Genomic DNA, 17,608 nt, shown 5'->3' on the forward strand with positions numbered 1-17,608 from the left:
ATGAACCAGGTTGTTTTCTCTCTCCTCTCCCTTGTAAGACCTATCATACATCTCCACATGTTTAGGAGAGTTATGCTGCTTTAAGCCTGCAATACTGCTTATGTCCTCCTAAATCCATATTATTCATATGTGTTTACGACGGTTGACCTGAACACTTTGAAGCTTCAATCAATGCCATGGTCATAGAAGTCCAAATCGGTATTCGAAGGAGGGAGACTTTGTGTTGGCTGCACCAAATAAGAGAACACCTAAGAATGAAGTATTTACAATTCTGCCCAGTGGCCCCTCATGGTATTGCAGCAAAAAATGCCCCTGCGGTCCAGTAAGCATTATCCCTATAAAGCAGTTAGGGCACGGTCAAACATGCGCGAAATCAACAGTGGTGAATATTCACTGCCCATTCACTTACACTGTAAGCGAGCAGAGAGGCAAATAAAATATTTTGCATCCTGTCGCGAAACAAATTTGCATTTTGGCTTCACATGGGTGAACTTTGACCAGCCTCGACCAAAAGCAAAGATGCAGTGCCCACATTCGGCACCAGCAAGTGATGGTCATTCACCTACATTTGTCTATGTGTGATCTCTGTAAAACTGTTGACAGGACACCTAAAACTGCTAAAGGTCAATTATGACCCTTTCTTTTATGAACTTTTAATCCACAGAGAGCATATATTTGTAAAACCTTCCTTAAGCTAAGAAAAGCAATCTAAATACTTGTGGGTCACATAATCAGGAAATAAACCCTTGCAGTTGAACATTTCCCCACTTCGCCACTCAGCCTGAAAATATCGATATACATTTTTTTGGCCATATTGCACAGCCCTACCTCTTAACTTTGTCTCTCCTTGGACTCATGTTTACAATGACATCAATAAAAGCACGGTCTGTCATCGGCCAGTAGTTTGAGACTCCTAAGCTAACCATGGTCTGAGAACATACAGATGGGCTCACTTAGTGTTTTATCTATAGTTGTATATAAAAGTGATGAACCCCAACTTGAGTTTGCTGCCGATTACACGGCTGTCGAGGAACTGATGTGACAATTCAATGGTCCCAGCCAACATCTGTATTTCTCCTCACTTTACTGTGAAGATACCACCTGGATGAGTAGACAAGCTTTGATTGGGAGAGAGTGAGTCCAGTGAGTTTGAATTTCTATGCATGTGTTAATGGTTTATTCTGAGGGCAGCCGGTGCTCTTTTGAGTAGACAGGGGCAGGCAGGAGGGATGCAGGCATGCTGCCCCTGGGTTGTGTTCAGATAAATAAACAAAGGTGGCCACATGTGCGACTGCCAACCTGCCTGCCAGCGGACAGTCCTCAGTGAGGCAACCCTGGCAATCATTATTAAGGCGGACTCTGGCTCTGAGCCAGAACTGAAGTTTGGAGGTATTTTCACATGCCTGGCATCGAGTGGGAGTGTGTTTAGACATCAGTATGCATGTGCTTGTCTAGACACCGTGACCACACTAAAGAAGAACACAGTCTGACTCATGTCACTGTGTGTGAGAGAGCAGGAGAGAGAACAGTGAGGAGTTCAGACCCCATCACCAATTGAAGGGAAAGGGTAAATAAGCATGTGTCTTGGCTTGACTGCTTGCATTAACAGCACCATCTGATGAGTACAATAAAGAAACATGTATATATACTCTTATGTCCAAGGAAAACAGATACGAGGCCACCACTGCTCCATTGCATGTTGTCATCTTGATGAACCCTGGACTAAACCTATTCAACCTGACGGATGGAGGTTCTCTTAGGTCCAAACCTCAACCATTTCCTTACTTTGAATCTAGGCCTCTGGAAAAAGAATACCAAGATCATTTTGAGTTCATGCAGTAAAACTAGGGAGTGGTCCTGTATGTTGTTCTGTTTTTTTAATACAGTTCCTCAGTACAGTAAGTCTTGATCGTTCAAAGTGACCTAATGAAAACTCCACACAGCACTCGTCTTAAGAGCTTCCATCATCCCTTCTTTTCACTGAAAACAAGTGGAGTAAAAAAACACGGGGACAGCTTAGACAGCTTCATCTGTCTTCCTGATTGATACAGAGAGGGTTTCAGGAGGAAGGGAGGGAGGTTGAGATCGTCACACAGAGTCCAAGAGAAAATACTTCTATGCAGACTCCATCTATTAAGTAAGCCGACACTCTCACGAGGATTCAATATGTGAAGGTGTTTTGGCTGCATTTTGAACCAGCTAAAGGGCTTGCTTTCTGTTTGGTGTTTTTCTTGCTCAATGTTCATCCCTTATGTACAAGTGTTCATCTTGTTGAGAGAAACTCAAGGTTGCTCTCAGGCCTTGGTGACAACAAGCAGATGCTGCCTGTCTGTGTGCTTGTGTAAGAGGAGGAACGGTGGAGAAAAATAGAGAGGGGGGGGGGTAAGAGAGAAAGGGTCTCACTGCTTTTCTCTTCAGCAACATAATTTCTAACACCAGTAAAAAAGGTCTGAGGAGGTCTTAATCAGTATTAAAAACTGCAGAGAAAACATGAACCTCGAGACATTTCTCAATATTTCACCAAATTGCTTTTCGTTATTCCCACAAGATTTGAAACACATGGGCCTTTAGTTACTTATCTTAAGAAACTTGACCAACAACTAGGGAATAATAGGCGTTCCCAGCCACTATGAAAGCTTGGACTAGAGAAGCAGAGCTGAAGAGCAGAGAGATGACATCATCTTTCACTAATATGAACCTTCTTGCTTTTTGTCTTTCTCTATATGGGATGAGAACACCAAGTCTGACTTGGTGTTCTCATCCCTACCCAAAGCTGGCTATCCAGCACTTCACTGATGTGATTTACTTCAATTACACACATATGCACACATGCCACACACATATCTCACTCTCATATGGTGAGTAATTAATGTCCTATTTTCTGGCAACCTTGTTTCCCTTTGTCTGCCAAGCTGACAGTGATTTCTGTAAATGTGCTAAGAGTTAGGACTATGAGATGACATAAGCCTCCCACAGAGTAACGCCAGGCGCAGGCCTATCCGTTTCAGTAACACTAACTGTTATGACATGAGGCCTTTTGACTTTGGATTAGTCAATAAAGGCTTCTATAGTCTGCATCAGCCAGCTGCTTATTAAAGCCACACAACATTCATTTGTACTGCTAAGACAATGATTGACCTTGTTCAGCCTCTTTGATAGGGGAAGCACATATTCCTCTTTGTTCCAATGTTCAGCTGCTACCTTCAATTATTTCTCATTTTCCACTTCTTCCTAGGTGGACATGCACTCAGTCAGTAAAAGTGAAAAAGTGCTTCCGTGGAGTGAAGATGATCTGAAGAAACAAGACTCAGAGTCTCCCTTCCACCCTATACATGCCACACAAATCACTATTCAGAGGGCCAACATGCGAAACAAGAGAGAGAGGTGGGAAGGCAGACACACAAGAGAAGACCTGTCCCGTGATGACTTATTGTTTCTGCTCAGTATTCTGGAGGGAGAACTACAGGTAGGGTGATTTGTTGACCTATTGTGTATGCATTCATTCTGTAGTTGTTTATCCATTTCATCATCTGAAAAGTCACATACATTGCACTGTGACAAACTGCAACTAATTATCATTTTCATTGTTGACTTATCTGTCAGTTATTTTCTCAATAAATCGATTAGTTGTTTGGTCTATAAAATGTGAAAAATGTTAATCAGTGTTTCTTAAAGCCCAAGATGCTCAAATGTCTTGTTTTTTTTCTCCCCTAAACCCAAAGACATTCAGTGCACCATCAGAAATGAGTGAAGAAAGTGGAAAATATTCATATTTAAAAAGGAGAATTTTGACTTTTTTCTTAAAGAAAACAAATACTCAAACTACTACATTATCTAAATAGTTAGTTTGCAGTTAATTTAATCATTGAGAAAAATAATCAATTATTAAACGATTAAATTAAATAATTAAATAACTGTTGCAGCTCTATGGAAGTTTAAGCCTGCGCTCTACTGCTACATTTGTCACACCAGGCCAGAGATGAGGTAATTGCTGTATTGAAATCAGAGAAGATGGATTCAGCTCTACTGGGGGCCCAATATGGTTTCAACGCACCGGATGAGGCACTCCGTGCACTACAGAGAGACTCCCTGCGGGCCCAGCAGTACCACCAGCAGGATGTGTACAAGAAACCAATCGTTGAGGTACCAAGAGCCAATAATAAGAAACTAGACGCCATATGGAGCAGATAATCAAATTTAACGAGGTGAATCCATTACTGTCTGACGAGAGCATAGATTACTGCTGCATCACTGCACAAATTTGTTATTTTGCACTACAGGTGTTACATGTGCTGGATTTATTTTTAGCAGTGATTATAAATATGTAAATTGAAGAATTTTCCCCCCTCAGATTTGGTCTGTGGGTTATCTCAAGTAACCAGTACTTTCTTTCAGTAAAATTCCGTTACTGTACAGCAGGGCTGGGCAAATTCGCTGGAACATAACACAATACGTTTAATTTCATTTAATTATTGATCAGTTGAATGACCTATATTTGTAATCAAAACCAGGGGAAGAAAGGTTTAATTTAACCATTTTTAATTCAAATGTTCGTTCTTTTAACATTTTTGACTTCCATAAGTCAAGGTACACTGTCATCTATCTCCCTCAGCTCAATCACATGGTGGAGGCCCAGAAGCGCTCATCCCAAAGAATGCTGGAGCAGCTCCTGGAGGTGTCCCGCTCTCATAGAGGTGCTCTACACAGGCTAGAGGAGCAAGAGAGGAGCCATAGGGCTTTTATCCATAAGAGCAATGGCCTTACCACTCTACTGGAGCAGGACAGAGAGAGGTTGGTGCACTAAACCCTAGAGGTTCAGATGAATGCTTAAGCAAAGACAACATTGATATTTTATAGCTCCCACCAAACTGGTAGCTTGTGTTGAAGCTAGACTTGTAGAAAAATCCGTGCCTTTCAGAATCCCTCCTGATGTAAATAGAAGAGGATTTACAGCGAGTGTTGAAGAAGCTAAGGGATTAAAGTATTTCAGCACACTGGAACAAGCCAGATCTGAGCTCTGTGATGTACACTTGTGCAGGCTTAGATTGGCCTGTAATGCTCTTCATGGCTGAGTGAAAGAGCGAAGGCGCTGCTGGCTGCCGCATTTCTACCAGCCCACTGAATGTGACCTCAAGACTGTACTTAAGAGTTACTCCACTCAGACACAGTCCATTACATCCTGGACTCGGTTAGACCTCGCGGCCAGCCTGGCTCTGTTCACTCTCCCTTGTAAACACATAAACATTCACTCACATGCAATTACATGTACAGTCTAAATTGGCACCCTACTGGCCGATTCGACAGTACCACACGGCACAGGATGAAGCCTTTTTCTAAACTAAGTAAATGGGTTGAGGCTTTGCTGGTGGGTAGAAAGATTCTCTTCCCAAATAGAGAGCACATTTAGATGTGGCCTTTGGGCATAGCTAGGTCTAACATGAAGATGGTCACTGGTTCTCCTATGCAATTTGAGGCCCACAGCGGGGCTGTTGTGTTGAAGCCTTGGTTGTCTCGGCTCATGTACCATCCGGGTCCACTCTGTAATCTAGCTGTGTCGAGTCTGGACCCGCACTGGGCTTGCAGCCTTGGGAGGAGACTAGTTGTCTGCGTCTGTGTGCCAAAATGAAAACGCTTTACTGATCCACCACAGGCACACACACGCAATTAAAGACCAAAAATAGTCATGCCAGGAGAGTGATTAACTTTACTAGGATTCTGTCTATTCAAATACAATGTGGAAAACCGAAACATGCACACATAAAGGCTTTGTGGTCCATCTTGGCCTAATGATGATTAATACATGAGTAGACAGCATGTCTGTGGTGCAGTGTGAACCCTGTGTGGCTCAAACATTTATGACTGCTTCAACACAGAGGATTTTCATCTCCCTGCCTTCCCTCCTTTATGAATTCCTTTCAAGAACACGGTTCTGAAACCTCACACTTAAACTTATCACACAAGCTGAAGTATGGGCTGACAGCATGAAGAAACTGTGACTTTGCATTAAGGTTGGACTGTTGGGAATATCAACGGGTGTTTGTCTCAGATCAAAGAAACATAACGTTACTCAAATTTTATCCTTTTTTTCCATCTTCTCTCTGTGGCCCTTTTCCATACACATATGCTGGCTTGGTTTAACTCAGAGTATCAGCCCAGCGTGGCGGGGATTTTCATCTCCATTACAACAGGGCTGCCTGCTTGAAGATATGTCTGATGCACTTGTCGTAAGTCAACAACATTCAAAAGCAGCAGGCTGATTCATGGTCTATCGAGTAGTCAAAGGAGTGGCCATAAAATGGTGGATCAACACATTTGATTTCCTCTAAATTCTTCATAAAAAAAAGTCCCCCGTTATTTTTGCTGCAACTGTTTTTTCCAATCACACAGCACGACAAGTTAAAGAAGTTGTTTATCTGTTGGACATGAGCTGTTTGCAGAGGTGCAGTAAAAGCATGTGGTCTGCAGCTCTTGATCTAACATCTCACTGCGGCCTTTTTTGCATGTGCTCCTAATCCCTGTACTGTAAATTCTCCACAACAAAAGTCGCCTGTTATTTTGTCATTTTAAAGCTTTTATTAGAAAGCAGCAAAATCAGGAATTGTGGGGTTCCATCAGCAGTAACTTAATAGGTAGGTCTGGCATACTTAGGCCCCCACTCTGGAGATGATCCAGCTCAGGTGCTGCAAAGAACAACACAGCACATTTAAACTGGTAATGGAAACGCAAATCAGCAAGGTATCGTTTAAGTCAGCACAGCTAATAGTGCCTATGGAAAAGCCTCACTGGTGACTGGGCTTGCCACGGTGTTTCGTAGTCCCGGTGTTACATGGTGGTCAGGCTAACACAGATTACAGTATTTGCACATCGCCCCCAGGGTCTTTTTGCTTTTTAAAAAAAATCAGTACTAGTCAGATGACAGATGCTACAATTACTAACTGACGCAGGCATCCAGTCCGTGCAGCAGCCGGGCCAGAAGTAGAGTCGGCGCCCCAAATAGGAGGAATCACATTTCACTTATAAAAGACAAGAGAGTAGGGACAGTTGACTGACAAAACGATGGTGGGTGATCAGGTGACAAAGCGAAAAGCGAAAGCTCCTATTTGGTATATTTTGGAATTAAACCCAATGCAAATAGGGAACCTGATGATGTTAATTAGGGAAAAGGAGTCGTTACCTCCCTGAGAAGTTGGAGGAGTGCAGCCTATCTTCTGCATCTCTTCATCTAAAAGCCCCTTCTTGTTTCATTACTCCAACAGACAGACAAATAAAAACTTCTCCCTGACACATCTGCTGTCAACAAATGCCAAAAATCACAGTTGTTTTGCCCGGTCTCTTCATTTTTGATGACAGTAGCTGTGTTAACACACTGCATTTCCTGTGACTAGCTTACATCAAAGTAAAAGTCTACTCATGTTTCACCAGTTAAATGCTTTTATTGTGAAGCTGCAGCTGTAGGAGATGTTCCGTTAGCAATAACAGTAAATTCACACAGCGCTCTACAGATAGTATATTTTCTTGTAAAATGTCAATGTACTGGGGATTACTGGCGTTGTCACAAGCTTATTGGTCGGTGGGAAAATTGTGTCACCACGGCAACCCTATCGGTGACCTTAACTAGGCTAGGCTGAAATGATTAGTTGATCGTGAGAACATCAATCTACTATTATTTTGCTTTGTTTTACTAATTTCATTAAGGAATATTTCCAAACATTGCCTTGCCTTGGCATCTTAACTTTGTGAATTTGCTGCTTTTTTTAATCTGATATGGTAGAGTATTGAATATTTTTGACCCACTGTTGGTCAGACATAAAGTTCAATCAGAGGACGTCACCCTCTCGGCACCTTTTGAAAATTCTCAGGGACATTTTTGCACCATTTTCTGACATTTAACAGACCAAACTAATCGATTAATTGGGAGCAGATTAATCCATAATGAAAAGAATTAGTTGCAGCTCTAGTCTTCAAACTAAATAAATGACTGCTCCTTATCAAGCATCCACAATCAATGCATACAGCAATGCTCTTTGCCTGTATTATACTGAGTGTCTATTTGCACCCGGTTAAAAAAAGAGTTTATACTCCCCTTCTTTGTTTTTCTAACTGCATTTCAGCGTCTTTGAGCTCGGCACAAATAGGTTTGAGCTGAGTCAATGCTTGCATTTGTCCACAGGGTAAACAACACGAGGCACGTGGCGATATGCCTGTCCCTTTCATCTCCCTCTCCATCCTGTCCTTCTTACATCTCGCTCTGCAGTAGCCTAAATATTTAACTGAAAGAATTTCCACTCCTACTCCAAATCCTCTTCAACAATCTTTCAATCTCCCTCCCTGTTTCTTTTCAAAGCATATGCTCTGAGCCAAGAGAGCCTCTCAGACAGGCTTAAAATCAGCACCCCTCTCTCATTTTCATTTCCCTGAAAAAGTAGCTCCACAAGGTGCCATGTGCAGAGCAGATGACCTGTTTCAGCTGTGAACTATACGGTAAAATTCCAGTCACGGCATATAATTACTTTATGCCATAGTACGATCCCTGTTGCGTGTCAAAGGATGATTACATCTGCACATCACAATGCAGCAATCTGGTTGTTCCAACCTCAGCTATCAGAACATGCTCTAAGTCTGTGTATGTTTCCTATGGTCTGTCACTGGGCTGGCAGCATCTCAGCATTAACCTCACACACATGTTCAACACACCAAAGACATTCATGCTCTCATCTGTTCACTTGAGTTATGAATCACAAACTTTTAAAAGGCTCTACCCTACACCCACAAACTCATGTGGTCTTCCCATCAATATATTTAACATCATACACAATTATTGCTACAGATATAGGAAAGGAATGCAGACTAAAAGTCTACAGCTGTGAGGCTGTACTGGGCACGCTATCTTTTTCCTAGTATGGCAAAGTTAAGTCATGTTCAGCCAATCATGGTGTACACAATTCTTGACACCATACCCTTTAACAACCACCCTAACCTTTTTGTGTGGTCACTGGAGGGTATGCTGTCAGAGCATGTGTTCAGTACGATTGGTTGAACAACTCGACTTCACCATCACACAAAAAAAACAAGCATGTTAATGGTAAAGTCAACATGCCAACATGGTCAGTCGGTATAATATAGTATATGAGATATACATAAGAATTCACTCTGACCTGAAACATCAACCTGCTGGTGGTGCTAGAGGTAAAATCATGGGATCACAAGAGTCATCTCTCTTCTGGGGACCTTGAATGTTAGTATAAAAATGAATACCAATCTATTAATACCTGTTGAGATATTTCAATCTGTACCAAAGAAATGGACCATAGACCAGACTGACACGGCCATCTCCACGACCATACTGCTAGGATGGCTAATGAGCAGTCATTGAAAAACTTAATGAAAAAAGCTCTCTGGCTTGGTTAAACATGGTGGAGGAAACATTTTGAAGACTTTGCTCAAAGGAAAGGACAAAGTCAACTTGGCTGTGCCGTGGCGGAAACCCACAGCTGTTCTGTCCATCCCTCACACCACCATCTTCCTGCGCAGCCAATAATGTGTCAGAGGAAGATGTGCATAAATTACCATATGAGTCTGGCAGTGCATCACTTCAGAGCAAAACCGCTGTTCTGATTGCAAGCTGTTGGGCGCATTTATTAGCTATACCAAGCATATGAGGTCAGTTTAGTCATTCCTTCAATGTTATTGAACGTGCTGATAAATGAAGAAAACAAAGCCAGAGCAGACTGCCTGAGCAGCTGCTTTTCTTTTTGCAGCTTCAATATGCCTTTTCCATGACCCTTTACAGTCGTGCTTAGTACAAGTGATGGATTTGTGAAAGGCAGCAGCTAAAAAAAACTCAATCTCTTTAAATTACACCCCTGGATGAAAAAAGGGGCCATGACAACAGAGTGCTACTCTCATATAAGGGGCATATTACATATCGGCAATGTTTGAGGGTTTTCTTGGAAATGCCTTTGAGGGATCATGCTTGTAATTGAGGACAGCCGATGCAATGCCAACCCCTCCTCTAAGGGGAACAGGACCTCATGAACTCTGATTTGGGAGTTGGTTTGTGGATAGGGACTGCAAAGTATGAGGAGGATTTCTCTCTCACATTCAACAAACAGAGAAATATCTCATCTTACTTGAGAGTTGTTAGGGTCAAAGCTGAATAATCAAGCAGGTTACTTTATAGACCACACCCTCGTCTGATCTGTAGCTAACTACTAGAGCCCACAGCTGATAATCAATTCGTAAATGCTTTGGGTGAAGAGCGGTTTAAAGTAGTAAAGTAGTAGTAAATATTATTATACAGTAAGTGGTAGACAGTTTCAATCACTACTATTTATTCTAATTACCCATATCACAGATTTTCTTGGGTTCTTTCCTACAATAGTTTGAATTGTGTTCTATTGTATTTTTTTGAATATTCATAAAACAAGCAGTGTCACTGTTGATCTGTGGACTGTTCAGACAGGATTTAATTTCCAGCAAAAACAAAAACAGAACCCAACCGTAACTTGATATTTCTGGCCAATATCAGGGAGAAAACATTCTGCTACAGATATATCAGCTGATATACACAAACATTTTTTGCAATGATCCCTTCAATGTGGTCATCAAACACTTACACAAACCTGGTGTGAAAATGTTCAAGAACATAAATATTTAAAAAGTGAAGTTAAAGTGCTTTTAGGCTGTAAATTCTTGTGTGATGACAGCATGACACAGGGGAAATAGTTCTCCTTTAATTGGGGACTAGATGGATTTTCTTGACAGAAAGACATACCACCAGAGGTATATTTCCCCAGTGAGGGCTGGACCTAGACGCCAAAGTGCTAGACAGTTCTCCCTGAGGGGGACATGTGTCACACGCAAGACCTTTAAGTTTGTTTTCTCCTGCAGAACTAGTAGAACTATCATCAAGACAGCTAAAATATAATTTATTTTTCCATTATGATTTTTGTCATTCTTGCTGTAACTGACGAGTCTAGCAGTGGGAATAATGAGAGTATAATCTGTCATCCCTCCCTGCTCCACTGAGCACATAGATTTGACTTGAGTGATACCGTAAGAGGACACAGGAGAAAGGTAAGAATTGCAATTCGTACATACAAGCACAGAAGTAGGGTGATGAACAAAATGACAGCAAGAGACAAAGATAGAGAAGCAGCGTGTGGAGGAGAGAGAGAGCAAAAGAGAGACATATGGATGTAATTGAGGGCCGATGAACTGATGATGTCATCTCTCAGTCAGGTTATCAGGCCCAAGGCAAAGCAGCTACGACTCACAAAACATCTCTCTCTTCCTAAAACATATGGGAGCACAACACACACACACACATAATTTAATACGCAGGCTTAGATGACTTACAGCGCCAAAGACGTGCCATATGAGGCCCTGCACTTAAGTAGCATAGTTGACATGTTTGCTCAATCTAATCCTACAAACTGAAAGTGTTAGCCTTTCTAGTTTAAATAGTGATTGAGGCTTTACTTTTCTACACACACACACACTCTGTCCTTCGCATTAGCCTCTTTGGCATGGCTACACAATGACCTCATCTGGAATGGGCTGAACTCCAGTAACAACACACACACACACACACACAAGCACGCACACACACAGACACACACAGCAGTAGAGCCTGTACAGTCCCATATAAGGACTTGCTGATGATGTAATGGGCGCCACTGACTGCGAGTGAGACTCAGTGTGCAGAGCACTTCTCATAATGTTTAGTTTTCCGGATGGAATGTCCACATCACTGGGATCTCCGGGAAAGGGAGAGGTGAAAGAATAGAGACAATTTATTCTCGGAGGATTGTAAAGGACACAGGCCAACAGCACAGCACAGGTAGGAACAGTCAAAAGACTTGAAAGACGTGAAAGGTGCATTTGGAAACCTGTGTCACTTAAAAGCTTGCTTTTTAACAGTAAGATAAGGTTAAGGGCAAAGGCCAGTTCTGCATAGGTTTGACAGATTAAATATTTAACAATGCCAAGTTCATTTTACAAAAGTGTGCACTTCAAAAAGCTATCTAGACAGTAAAGACGGTAAGTCTAACTTGGAAAGTTTTGAACTGAAAACCTATGGCATCTAGTTGTTTTAGTTATAACTTTTTGCAAGTTTTTACCATATAAAAAACAATCTTGATGATAGGTTGTCGTATTGCAGCAGTATACATTTCCAATTTTAAATTTCCAGACCATGCAGAACATTAGACCTTTCTTAATTTAACCCATCCACCCACACACATACACACTGTAGCTGTAGGTGATCGGCATCTTTAAAGCAAAGCTACAGATGCTCTAAATGTTATGTTTATAGATGCTGTTCTCTTAAAAAAAACTTAAGCAATATGCGGTCTATTTTTTTTTTACACTGACCATTAGCTGCCCTGAAGATCAAGGTGAAAAACAAAATTGGGAACATGGACGCATGTGCAGGAGGTTTATTCTGAATTGTAAAAATCAACTGGTGAACATTTACTTTGGAGTGTGCCTCACTTGCAATAACATATGACACAAATGTACAGTGTGTATTAAATGCATTTGTAGATTGCTGGTACGCATTTGGGGAAATGTGAGGAGTGACAGCATTTGGTAAATGTAGCCCGTCTGTAATTACTTATGGAACCGGGGGGAATTCCTGCCTCTCCTAGCTGGAAATGGGGTAGCTTTCGATGTGCACAGAAGGAGGGTGATTGGGTGCAGCGTTGAGGGTACTCAAGGGTAGAGGAACTTCTTAATTAACAAACACTCCCTGCCAAGGGACCATCTGCCGTGATACTCAAAACATCGTACTGAACGCATGCTGCCTGGAGAGAAGTGTAAAACAACATGGAATACATGGACATAAATACATGTTTTAGGGTTTACAGGCAGGCACACACACATACAAATTCAGATAGATGTACAAAACAGAAAAGACAGTATTCCCAGCTTCTGGATAAATTTGAGTAGGGAGGAAATTGTGATTCAGATTCTTCTGAAAATGAAAATAAATGTTTATCCTTGAAATACACAACTGTTACTGGTGTTTAAAAGTTGTGGCCAAGAGGTTAAGTATAAACATGAAAAAGTGGCTTTGGGGGAACAGTTACACAATAAAATCAGTCCACAACATCCTGTTTAACAGCAGCGTCATGTGTTTTTCTCAACAGACTCAAGCTTCTGAATGTGAAGGAGAGAGAATACCAGGAGTTAAAGGAGAAAAAACACGAAAAAGAGATATCAACTCTGAAGGACGAGCTGACAAAGCTGAAGGCTTTTGCACTGCTGGTTGTAAAACAGCAACAATTTCTGAGCAGGCTGCTGGAGGAAGAGAGGCTTAATGTCAAAGAACTGACCGCCATCACTGACCACATCAAGCAGGAGGTCAGTGCTGCCTACCCCCGGGCAGAAAAGGAGGAGCTCAAACCCCTCCATCTGGAGGTGAAGCACCATAAAAAAGTTTCCATCTTCAACCAAAACGAGTACACTATGGCAGCCCCAAGCCTGCTGTCAGAGGTTGAGGTATTGAGGAGAAGGGTTGTGGAAATGGAGGGAAAGGATGAGGAGCTGCTACGCATGTGGGACCAATGTCGAGACCTGGACCATAGACTAGCACGAGAGACCAGCCACTGCCGTAGCTTGAGAGTTGAGGTGGATAAACTCAATGGCAGGATAAGTGAACTGGACAGAATGGAGGAGGCTTTAGGTAAGAGCAAACAGGACTGCAATATTCTGAAGGGTAGCTTGGAGAGAGAGAGAGAGGTTAGCAAGATGCTGTCTGGTGAGCTTGACACTCTGAAAGTTAGGGTGAGAGAGCTGGAGGCCAATGAGGGCCAACTGGAAAAGAGTGAAACTGTGATTAGACAGGACCTGGCCAAGCTCAGGTCACTGACTGTAGCTCTGGTGGAGGAAAGAAAGAACATGGCTGAAAGGCTCCGACAGGCTGAAGAAAAACTCAACAGGAAGGAGGGCAAAAGAAATGAGCAAAGCAATTTGGCAACAATGACAGAAAGATTGAGAGACGAGAGTCAGCAGGCACTGAGGTCTAAGGCAGATTTAGAGGAAAGGATTAAGGGCATAGCAAAGGAAAAAGATGAGCTCCAAGATAGACTACAGAGAGAGGAGGAGAAGAACAGTGAGCTGCAGAGTAAAATCACCATAATGAAGAAAAGGTTACAGGTCTTGGAAAACAGGAAAGAGAAAGAGGAGAAGTACACACACAGCTCTATTCCAAACAAGCCAATCCATCACTGCCAAGCAGAGGACAACAAAGTCAAAGAATTGATCGAGGAGCTAGATAGGCTGCAAAAGAGACTACAGGACAAGGAAATGTTGGAGGGAGAACTGATTAAGGTAGAAGAGGACTATGAGTCCCTGGAAAAGAGGTTCAAGGATGAACAGAAGAGGTCCCAGGCTCTAACAGAGGAGCTTGAATTGGCAAAGAGGGAGCTTTCCAGGTATGACCAGGCAGAGAAGCAGGAGGTCAACCAGGAACACCTACTCCTTTGCCGTCTTCAGAAGGAGCAGGTCAAGTCCAGACTGTTAGGCAGAGAGGTAGATACCTTGAAGGAGAAACTCCAGAAGCTGATGGGAACCGAGGAGTCCATCTGCAGGGTTCAGACGGATCACTCTGTGCTGCAGAGAAAACTAACCCAGCAGGAAGCCAGAAACAGAGAGCTGGCCAAAGAGATGGAGGAACTGAGAAATGAGCTAGACAGTTATAGACAAATCAAGAATCTAACATCTGGTGCAGGCAGACAACACTTTTCAGACCTTCATCAGACCACCAAAGAGGTTCAAACTGAGGAGGAGGGTAGCCTGCCTCCTGACTATAGCGAGCACAGCGAGAACCTAAATGAAGAATATGAGGACCCAAACCACAATGCAGAAGTCATAAACAGAAGAAGCTCGCTTGTCAACAACCTTAACAGCTTGAACAGTGCAAATAATAACATGAGCCAATTCAGCAGCCATTCAGCCAATGGCATAGACACGCACCAAACGGTTAATGGAGAGGTGATGATGCTAACACACACCCCAGGGCAGCCCTTACACATCAAAGTAACACCACACCTTATACTCAACACAGCTACTCTCGAGATTAGCAGCCCCACTGGAGACACAGCTACATCCTACACCAGCACAGCTGTCATTCCAACAAGTGGCGCCTCGCCTAAACAGAGAATAACCATCATCCAGAACTCAGCTTTGTCTGCAGTTAATACTAAAACTCCCCCTTCAAGCCCTGATCGCACTGTCTCCCCACTTAATGGAACGCCCATATCTCGGGCCTTAAGTCCAAATTCATCACACTCTGTGACCCCTGACCACAACAATTCTCCCATTCAGATCGTAACAGTCAGGACCGGTTCTCCAGAGCCAACGGAGGTCGCCAATCAGACTGTTTTCTGTAAGACTCCGGAACGGCAGAACAGCTGGCAACATCAGAAGTCCAACAGCACTGACACAAGTCCCAGCATCATCACCACAGATGATAGCAAGATCCACATCCATCTGGGGAGCCCGTATATCCAGTCTCTGAACGGTATGACCCACAGCATGCCACAGCCTGTTGGGCCATACTATCTCCGACATGAGCAAAGGACTCAAGTGCTCACTAATGGCTGTCATGTCAAAGGTGTTGGTAAGATTACAAGTAGCATTACTATATCCCCTGCTACCTCTTCAGCTTCACATTCCTCAAACATTACAGTAAGTGGCCTTTGATTAGGTGAAAATGTATATATATATATATTCTTCTGAACATACAGTATTATGTTCTCAGTAAAATTCCTAGGCTAGACAACCAAAACACTTCCCCTAATGAGAACCCAGTTTGTTGTATTTTGTAACAATCATCAAATAAATACTTTGTGGTATTTGTCTAGAAGAGCCTTTGTAAAGCCTACTTGAGCTAATTAGTCTGTCCCTAAACTTACTGACTTAAACAACAATATATTGAATGTATGGCATGTTTTTTTCTAGTGCCTGTATGAGATCTAAGTGAGACATCATAGCAACCAAATGTGTGATGTGCTTTATATAATTTTCTGTTTAATTAATGTTTTTGCTGTTCATTAAAAGTGTTGTGTTGTTCTTACTGACTCACCTTGAAAACTTTTTAGAGGGGGTTGGCATCAACATAGCCAACAGGCTTTCTTGCCAATTTAAATGTTAAACAGTTGGAATCAGAGAAGAGGCCACGAGACCAAGGCCAACTCCACACAGGAGTGATGTCAAAAATATTGATGAATATTAATTCTTAATATTTCAAACAGCTTCAAAACTTATTTTCTGCAGTATCTATACACCTGTACGAGCTGTGCTTCCTCACTCTCTCTTCTCCCTGACAGCGAGTTTGCACTCATAGGCCCACCTCTTCCCACTCTTCTGACTAAGGTCAGAAGTAAATTAACTTTGATGCTGTTGTGCTTAACACACAGTACACAAGCATAGTTATATTTATCTTTTAAATGCAATATAATGTTTTCCCCATGGTACTGAGTATCAATATTTTTCAAGGTAGTGCATCAAAGTTAGAAATTCCATTAATGTGACAATACTAGCATACGGCACAGCACATCAAGCACAAGCAAGAATTATTGGTGAACTCATATCTGTTAGTTGGTCACATTTTTGACCCCAAAATGAAGTGAAGGGAGAAATTTAAGAGTTAAAGGGATAGAAAAGGTTTCTGCGTTTGCTGGGTTTGATTCAAAAGTTGAGTCACCCACTATCTTTACCACTGCAAAATTCCTCACACTCAGTGTGTGTGTAACTGCAAGTGTGAAAACCTCCTTCAAATATGCACTGGAAAACTCAGCTCATGTTTTTCTGACACAATAAAACTTGGAACACACAGTGCTGGTGGTGCTGTTCAGGTGTTAAGGTGAATGAATAATAAAAACCGTTTGCTATTTTGAGTACAAATTATAAATGTAACATTGTCATTATTAATGCAACACATTTCAAACTGAAGACTGATAAACAATTCAAACTTTGGCATAAATCCAATAACACATTTTCTCAGCTTCTCCTCATTTACAAAAAGAATTGACAACTATTAAAGAGCAGTAATTAGCAAGCCATTGCTGGTCGGTCTCACTTTGCTTTTTTCAGCACGTCCTGCAAGCTAAACCTGATATTCCCAATGAAAAGATATATGATACACAGTTTCTGGCAGCAACATAGCTGTGTTGATTTGCTTACTTTCTGAACATTTTCTTTTTCATTCCTGCACTGAAGTCAAAACAGGTCAGTGGTCTGGGTGTCACTTAAATGGTAATCCAATACAAACACACATAATATTTTTCAATTTGTTTTTAAAAACAGCTTCCATTGCTCAAACTGCTCTGTCGGCATTCAGGAGGAAAAGCCCTAACCAGAATATTAAAAAAGGTAAGAGGGATACAGTTACTAAATATAATGGAAAACAAATGTGTAACAAATCATTTTTGAAACAAGAATATGAGTTTGCATCACTGAGTGTAAGCACACCAATGTGAGCAGTATAGAAAACTTATTTCAGAGAAAAACCTTGTCTCAGTGTATCCAACTTCCAAAACAACACACTTGCAGCAGAGGGATGACTTTTGCAAGATGTGGGAGCCCTCTGAGAGCTAAACAA

At 41.9% G+C, this 17,608-nt stretch overlaps 2 protein-coding genes across 4 annotated transcripts in view; one reads left to right on the forward strand and one right to left on the reverse strand.

The window, feature by feature from the left end:
• The window catches only part of cmss1 (cms1 ribosomal small subunit homolog), a 33,623-nt gene that overhangs the window by 13,170 nt on the left and 2,845 nt on the right, over nucleotides 1-17,608 (reverse strand). The gene's annotated exons all lie outside the window — the stretch shown is intronic.
• Nucleotides 11,738-16,085, forward strand: LOC141002780 (filamin A-interacting protein 1-like). Its single transcript, XM_073474173.1, has 2 exons — nucleotides 11,738-11,842; nucleotides 13,152-16,085. The coding sequence occupies exon 2, from the start codon at nucleotides 13,471-13,473 to the stop codon at nucleotides 15,706-15,708; it is 2,238 nt and encodes a 745-aa protein (XP_073330274.1). The 5' UTR covers nucleotides 11,738-11,842; nucleotides 13,152-13,470; the 3' UTR covers nucleotides 15,709-16,085.

This window comes from Pagrus major, chromosome 9 (assembly GCF_040436345.1).
Source record: "Pagrus major chromosome 9, Pma_NU_1.0".
Lineage (NCBI taxonomy): Eukaryota > Metazoa > Chordata > Actinopteri > Spariformes > Sparidae > Pagrus > Pagrus major.